We start from the raw sequence: 8,219 nt of genomic DNA on the forward strand, positions 1-8,219 counted from the left end.
AACAGACGCAATTGTGACGTAAGGGCCTGGTCAGGCAGTGCACTTCCTCCGAGCCGAGCTTACATCGTGCATCGCAGTTTATTAACCGCTACGGATCTGAGTTTACGAGACAGGACGAAACTACAAGCTTTGAAAGCGCTCCTTCCCAGGCTCACAGGCAGCAGACGTGACGAAGAAGGAAACAGCGTTCTTCAATACGTAGGGAGCTGACTCCTGGTCCCCCAACAGACGGGGTGGGGGTGGGGGGCTTGCCGCGGTCAGTTATGCCCCACCCACCCCGAGCTTCACAGGCGACCAGGGGCTCCCATTTGAAGGGGGAGGAAAAGGACACTCAGTGAGATGCAGTTATTTGCCCAGGGTTCTGCAGCTCAAGCAGGACTAAAACCCACAGCCTTGCCGTTTCCCATACAAGACACCCCTACATGCACCCCTACTGCTGAAATGATGTGTCGCCTCCTTCCCACCCCCCCACCCCCCACCCCCCACCCCCCGGCAGATCAGGTTCCGGACCTCAGAACTTTGAAGGCAGGGTTATGAGAGGAATGACATCCCAATGATATGTGAAGGTCCAGTGGCACTAGGGTTGAAGATGAGGTGGTTTAGGAAGCAGCCCAGATATTTCAGGGTTAGGGCATAGGCAGATCAGTATCTTTGCTTGGTTCTAAGGTCCTTGAGTCCTGTCTTATACTAGGTGCCTCCTGAGCCATGGAGATCCCTGTCCAGCCTAGGAGAGAGAAAAAAACAAAAAGGTGGTACAGGAGCAAGACCTGGATTTTACCTACTGGTTTGGGGAGAGAAGCCAGAGAATTGAAGGAGAAGATCCGGTGCTGGTCAAGCTGGAGGTCCCCTAGGACCTCCCCCCAACACATGTTTTCTCCTTTGCACTGCCAACATATCCCTTCTTGACCTCTAGGGGTGATCTCAGTCTCCTCTAAATTCGGTGCTGTGAATATTCCTTTATTCTTGGATGCCTCAGCACTTATATGTATCGTTTTTTATTTAGTTCCCCTGCATCTCTCCCAAGGCATTAAGAAAACGGGAATTGGCTTTATATGTCCCACCCCCAACTTTTATCCTTAAGCTCAGAACTCACTGTCTGACAGCTTCAGGGATGTGAACCTGATCCAAGGAGATGAGTTGGGCCAGCTCTCGCAGGCTGTTCAGAAAACGGATCTTTCGTGTGAACTTGGAACTGAAAAGAGAGGATAAGCCAAGTGTGTGTTGTACTGGGAACAGGGCTCCTGGAGAGGCTTACAAAGGGACATATGACAAGTATAGCATGGTTAAGGCTAGAAGGAGCCAGGGTGGGGCAAGATCTTCTTAATCTTGATTTTGAAAATGGGAGCGGGTCCTGGTCCCCAAAGCTTGTACCTGATGAAGGGTCGCAGCAGTGCCAAGAATGCCTTCACATACCATGTGGTGTGGACAACGACTAGGCCACGCAGGTTTTTCCGGAGGCTGCAGAATAGGAGATTGTTCTGTTCTCCCACCTTCATTCCAGAAAATCAGGTGGAGCTATCTTCCGTGCTTTGACTTCTGCAGTTTCTAGATTTCTCTGGCAGTTGGGGCTAGTCCCTGCTCCTCGGCCACAGTCTGAGCCCCACCCATCATGTTTAGCCCTGCAAAGCTCCTCAGTTTTATTTCTTTTTAAATCTTTTTTTAAAATGTTTATTTATTTTTGAGAGAGAGAGAGACAGAGTGCAAGCAGGAGGAGGGACAGAGACAGAGGGAGACACAGCAGAATCCGAAGCAGGCTCCAGGCTCTGAGCTGTCAGCACAGAGCCCGATGCGGGGCTTGAACTTGTGAACTGTGAGATCATGACCTGAGCCCAAGGCCAGAGCTTAACCAACTGAGCCACGCAGGTGCCCCAAGGCTCCTTGGTTTTAGGAATCTCTTGCCAGAACTCCTCAGCCTGGCCTCCTCTGCCCCACCTCCCTCCTGTGCCCTACCCTTGCCTAAGTCCTTGGTGACTCCCCTGTCCCCTCCCCTTGTGACAAGGACAACTGACAGAACTCCAGGTGGAGGAAGACCAGTGGGGGGGGGGCGGGGGGAGAAACAAAAAGAAAGAGAAAAGTGAGCAAAGGGAAGATGGGGGAAAGGAAGGAGGAAAAGGGAACGTGGCATGGAACAAAGCCTTACGGGTCAGGGAAGCAGGCAGAGAAGAGAGGCAGAGACAGTGGCTCCTGGGAAGTGAAATAAATGGTGAGATGGTGACCAAAGGGAGCACCTTCTGCGTGCCAGGCAACATGCCACGCTGATTTATTTGATTTTCACACGTGTGCGATGGCGAAGGTATTCTTGTTGCTGTTCTGCAGAGAAGGAAATGGAGTCCCAGGGAGGCTAAGTGACTTGCCCAAAGTCATACAGCAGGTAAATGGGAAAGGCAAGATCTGCAACTAGATTTCCCTGACTCCGAGAGAGGATGGAAGACAGGAGAGGCCTGGAAAGGGGTGTAGAGGGACAAGGTGAAGAGGAAGGGGCTATGTGGAAGAAGAAAGAATGGAAAGAGGGAAAGAGAAGGCACAGAGAGAGTGGCAGCCCCCCCGCCCCGTGGCTCACCGCCGGTCCAGAGCATGGTAACACTGGCGTATCCAGCCCAGAGGTGGGACCTGGGCTCTAGTCGTGCCTCCGCTCAAGTGGACAAGCAGGTAATTTTCAGCTACCAGCAGCTCCAGAGTTCCCACCATATACCTGGGGGGCACACAACTGTCAAGGAAGGGACGTGCTTCAGGATGTGGGGTGTGGGGGGGACATGACTGTAGACTCTCCAGTCAGCTGCTGATCACAGGGCGTTCTTGTTGTTGCTTTTCCTTCCCAACATCCACCCTGGGGCCCTTCAGGGCGTTGGACTCACCTGAACAAGTGCTCCATGACATAGGTATAGTTGGGGATGCTGCTACTGGGTAGGTAACAGGAGGCAAAGACAATGACAGCATTGAGGCCATCACCATGGTAACCTGGAGAGGACAAAGGGACCATTTATTCAGTCAACAGCTACACATTGACAGTACATCTGTTTAGGTTGAAGGACTCTGAGGGTCTCTGGAAGTTACAGGAAGGATTTTGTACCCCGTAACTGAGTTTCCAACTCAAGCCTTTTATTCAGTAAGTCACAGTTCTTACCCCTCCACTTATGGTAGTCATTACCTCCATGAGAGAGGACTTTCTTATAGGGCTCAATGACTGTCATGTCCACTCGCTGTTCCCGCTGTCCTGTTCGGAACACTCTCCAGTGACGACCATCTTCTCCAGCTACATCCCACACACAACCCCGGCCCAGCCTTTCTGCTGCTTCACTGGCCCCCAGACCCTCTGCATGGGGCAGCTCATCTAAAAGAGAGGGATGGGGAAGGGTCCATAAGGCACGGTACATACCTTCAGTGTCTTGTAACTTCCCCAGGTTCTTAGAGTTGATTACTCCAACATCTCATTCCTCAGTGTTTTCCAGGACTCCAGCCCTAGTTTGTCCAATCAATACAACCGCTTGCTGGTTTCTCTTTCCTGTGACTCATGATCCTCACTTTTTCACTAGACACTGGCCTTGAGGTAACCCTGCACTATGGTAGGTCCATGGCCCTTGCCAGTATTAGTTTTTTTCCGGATTCTTCTTTCCATGCTTTTCCTTGGGTGAGCTCATCTCTTCCCATGTCTTCAATCACCACCAGTAAGGTGATGATTCCAAATTTGCCTCTCTAAGCCACACGTCTCTCCTAACTCCAGACCCATGTCCCTAAACGCTTAGAGTGGACATCTCTAGTTTGTGTCATCTTCAAGTCACCAGACCCAGCTGTAAGTCAGACTCATTCTCTTCCTCCTCTCTCCCATATTTCCTTTTTTTTTTTTTTTTCTTATTTTTGGGAGAGCACAAGTAGGGAATGGGTAGAAAAAGAGGGACAGATGATCTGAAGTGGGCTCTGCTTTGACAGGCTGACAGCAGTGAAGCTGATGTGGGGCTCGAACTCATGAACTGCAAGATCATGACCTGAGCCAAAGTCAGACACTCAATCAACGGAGCCACCCAGGTGCCCCGGCCATATTTCTTTTCTTGATGACTCCATCCATCTAGCTGCCTGAGAGAGAAAACTGATGACATCCAAGATTTTCTTCTCTGTCAGTGCTCAAGCCAGCTGGACCCCATATCTTCTTCCATCTATCTCCATTGTATTCTCTTATTATTCTTTCCACTATTGCTGTCCTGATTCAGGTTCTTAGCATTACTCACCTGGCTTTAGTGCTAACCTCTTAACTGGTCTCCTTGCCGCTAGTTTGTTTACTTCATTCCACCTTCTACCCCCTTGCTACAGCAAGCTTTGTTTTCTACCCTACCTTTCTTATTCAAATGGCAATATACCATATCCAGCAATTCTGCATGATCCTTCCATAGCAATGGAAACAGCCGCTTCATCTTAAGAAATTGTTGCCTAGTATTTAGTATTCCATTGCATGGACACACCGTATTAGATTTAATACTCGACTGATGGACCTTTAGGTTGTTTCCAACCTCTTTAGAGCCATCAAATCTGATCATGTTACTCCCTTGATTAAAACCATTCAGTGCCTTCTCATTGCCTACAGGATAAAATCTAAACCCCACAGTATGGTAGCAAGGACCTCCATGATTTGACTCTTGCCAACTTAACATAGCACCCTGATTCAGAAGCTCAGGTGACAATTTGGACATGTGATTGGCGTCTGAAGTCCAGGGCAATCCTGTAGGGGAGCCCTTAACCTGTGGGGTCTGTGCTGACTCCAGTCAAGCAGCATGGCTGAACTGTAAGACACCCTTTTGATGTCTGGAGAAGTGGAGAATTGGTTGGGGTGGGGAAAACCCACACATCTGGCATCGGAAGTGTTGTGAGTAGAGAAGAAACAAAGTTTTCCTTAATATCAAAATAGTCATGCTTAATACTTTGAATTCTCCAACATGCCACGTTCTTACCCAACTTGTTTCTTCCACCTAGAATGCCTCCCCAGCTACCTGATAAAGGCCAGCTCAGAATCACCTCCTCTGTGAAGTCTTTCCTAATGCTTCTCAGGCAGAATTGACCTTGTTTTCATCCCTGCTGACCATACCCTATACATATGTAGACCATAATCCTTAACTATATTTATTTGCATAAAATATGTATATTTTAATTTCCTATTAAACAGAGAATTCCCTGAGAATAGGACTATCTTATTCATCTTTATAACTCGGTTCTTGCTCAGTAATAGCATGTAACACTCACCGGATAAAATTTTCCTTAATAAACAAAGGACCCTCCCCACTCCTCTACTGATGACTCTCGCATGGGATCTATAGGCTCTAGCTTTCTGTTCTGAGGAAAGTAATTTTGCTGACCTTACTACTTGGTCCCCACATTATTGCTTCTAACTTTAGTCCGATTAAATCCATCCTGAGCTGCTTTAACTCTAGCTTCTACTCCTACCAGCTCCAGCCTCAGGTTTCTTTCCCACCTTCCCATTCAAATTCATGTCCACTGTCCAGCTGCTCCGAGTCTGAAGGTGTCTCCAGTTCGTCTACCTCCAGGTCAGAACTGCCATCAGGAGAGGAAGGTTCGGAATGAGTGGGAGAAGCTCCACGGCCTCCGGTCTCCTTAGTCAGATTCAGCTGCAACTCTGGGGCAGAGAGACGCTTACGCATGGGGCGTGGGCTACATAGGGCTAAAGTGCTGGGTGTACCTGGGGTTGGGAGAAAGGAGAAAAGAATTGAAAAGTATGTGTGTGTTGGCAAGAAGAGGTGGAATTCCTGCATATAGAAGTAGTGAGATGGGGTAAATTCTAAAGAAGAACTAACATGGGACATTGGGGAAAAGAGAAGTGGAACTGTGATGGGATGAGGGCAGCAGACTGGGCTAGAATCAAGAACTTGAGGCCTACTTTTTTTTTTTTTTTTAATGTTTGTTTATTTTTGAGAGAGAAAGAGCGTGAGTGGAGGAGGGGCAGAGAGGAAGACACAGAATCCGAAGCAGGCTCTAGGCTCCCAGCTGTCAGCACAGATCTCGACACGGGGCCTGAACTCATGAGCCGTGAGATCATGACCTGAGCCAAAGTTGGACACTCAACCGACTGAGCCACCCAGGGGCCCCAAGACCTATGTTCTAATTTACCAACCTGCCTGTGAGTCTCTCTTGGGATCCTCAGGATCTTCAGAACGGTCAACTTCTTCAGGAAGAAGTCTAGAGGGGAATGATTCCAAGGGGGAGCAGAAATGAGGGTAACCGCATCGAGCCAGGTCTCAGTTTATCAGTCCTCTTGCCCTGCCACGATTTTCTCACCTCTGCCTCCCTCCCCCGCTCCTTCCTTCAAGTCCTAAGGAACATCCCTCAAAGTCCTCACCTGGGGAATCCCTCATCCTGCCACTCCTCCTTCAGCTCCAGCTCCCCGAGTCTCAGGGGTGCTGCTGGCCCTGCTTCAGCATTCTCCCCGGCCCTAAGAGTCCCAGGGGAGAAGAGGTGATCGTGAGACATACTCGGCAGTGTCTTCAGGGAACTGGATCGTAGGTAGGAGACACTGGAATGAACAGTAATTAAGGTACAGAGCAGAGAGCAGGCCTTAAGAAAACCCTCAGATCTCTTGTCTTCTGGATACTTCTACTACTTCCACCCCTTCCTGGAAACAGATCACCCCTACGGTGGAGTTTTCAGAGCCCAGGGAGGGTGGAATGTAAAGCTAATCGTATAATCGTATTTAACTCTGTGGCCTTGCTCTACCTACACGAGAGTGGTAGAGATATTCCTTGTTACATACTATTGGGTGGAACTTGACAGACCCGCCCAGCTGTCACCAGGCAGGGATGGGGATGATTGCACCTCGTCAGGCCTGATGCTGGGGAGTGGTCAGGGCAAAGCATGGCAGAGGTGGAGGGGTGGGGGAAGAAGGTAAGGAGGAAGATTTGCTGGGAAGGAGTACCTGGACCTCAGCTTCTTTCTGGGTCAGCTTTCCTGAGGGCCATTCTGGGGAGTGGGTATTAGAAAACACAACAGGCAGGCTTTTCTTTCTTTCTTTCTTTCTTTCTTTCTTTCTTTCTTTCTTTCTTTTTCTTTTAAGCTTATTTTGAGAGAGAGAGAGAGAGAGAGAGAGAGAGAGCGAGCAGGAGAGGGACAGAGAAAGAATCCCAAGCAGGTCCACACCATCAGCACGGAGCCAGATGTGGGGCTTGAACCCACGAACCATGAGATCATGACCTGAGCCGAAACCAAGAGTCAGGCATTTAACTGAGTGAGCCACCCAGGTGCCCCAACAGGCAGTTTTATCAGATACAACACAATAGGGGATTATCCTGAACCCCCAGTTCCCCATTTCCTACCTGAAGCCACCCTACTCCTCTGCAAATTCCTTTTCTTGCAGTCGGGTCTCTTCCAGGAAGCCAAGATTTGCCCTGGTCAGAGCTCACAACTATTCATTGCTCGTTTCCAATCCAGTGGGCCAGATCTTACTTACCCAAGGTCTAACGTCTTTTCTCCCACCTCTTGTGTGGTCCCCATCTTGCCACGTTGGTCTGTCTCCCTTAAATGCTTGCAGCTGTCTTGAGAGTGGGTTGTCCTGGCTCCCCAGAACTTTCGTGGCCTCTGTCTCACTGCTAGATGCTCCTGCCTCCAAGGAAGGCAACCTCGCCTTCAAACAGGTTTTGCCACCTCCCTTTCCCTTCCCAAGGAACAGGTTTGCCCAAGAGAAAAACCCTGCCTATGTGGGGGCGGGCTTTGGAGGAGAGAACATTTTCTAAAATGGCTAGTCTCAGGGGAGTCGAGGAAGGCAATTTGTTTTCCCTTCCAGATTCCTCACGATCTTCTGGAAGCTACTCTTTTTTTTTTTTTAAACTTATTTATTTATTTTGAGAGAGACAGAGAGCAAGCAGGGGAGGGGCAGAGAGAGAGAGGGAGAGAGAGAAGCCCAAGCAGGCTCTTGCAGAGTGAGTGCAGAGCCCGACATGGGGCTCAGTCTCACAAACCATGAGATCATGACCTGAGCCGAATCAAGAGCTGGACCTTAAGCGACCGAGCCACCTGGAGGCTGCTCTTTAAACAAAAAAATCAAAAACAAAAACAAAAAGCAAAAGACAGTGGTAAAAAAATATTTTGGTTTTGAGACTACCTTGGCCCCACTTTTTGAGCATAAGCAAGATTGGGAAAGCCATCTTTAGGAGCATTCTGGGCTCTAGAAGAAGAAACAAATGAAAGGCTGAGGATGAGGAGAGATAGAAGGCTGTCACTCCTCA

General features: G+C 49.1%; 1 protein-coding gene across 2 annotated transcripts; it reads right to left on the minus strand.

Annotated features, from left to right (window-relative positions):
- Positions 1-59: 59 nt before the first annotated feature.
- BNIPL (BCL2 interacting protein like) lies at positions 60-7,842 on the minus strand. 2 transcript variants are annotated; one of them, XM_060622637.2, is made up of 10 exons: positions 7,445-7,842; positions 6,341-6,433; positions 6,116-6,180; positions 5,459-5,683; positions 3,149-3,331; positions 2,856-2,958; positions 2,561-2,692; positions 1,372-1,458; positions 1,094-1,192; positions 60-724 (listed from the first exon to the last, which is right to left on the minus strand). In XM_060622637.2, the coding sequence occupies exons 1-10, from the start codon at positions 7,486-7,488 to the stop codon at positions 688-690; spliced, it is 1,068 nt and encodes a 355-aa protein (XP_060478620.1). In that variant the 5' UTR covers positions 7,489-7,842; the 3' UTR covers positions 60-687. The 2 variants fall into 2 exon arrangements, with proteins under 2 accessions (XP_060478620.1, XP_060478621.1); XM_060622638.2 differs by lacking the exon at positions 6,341-6,433 and having other exon boundaries at positions 7,445-7,841.
- Between the last annotated feature and the right edge of the window lie 377 nt (positions 7,843-8,219).

This window comes from Panthera onca, chromosome C1 (genome assembly GCF_046562875.1).
Source record: "Panthera onca isolate mPanOnc1 chromosome C1, mPanOnc1 haplotype 2, whole genome shotgun sequence".
NCBI classification, from domain to species: Eukaryota; Metazoa; Chordata; class Mammalia; order Carnivora; family Felidae; genus Panthera; species Panthera onca.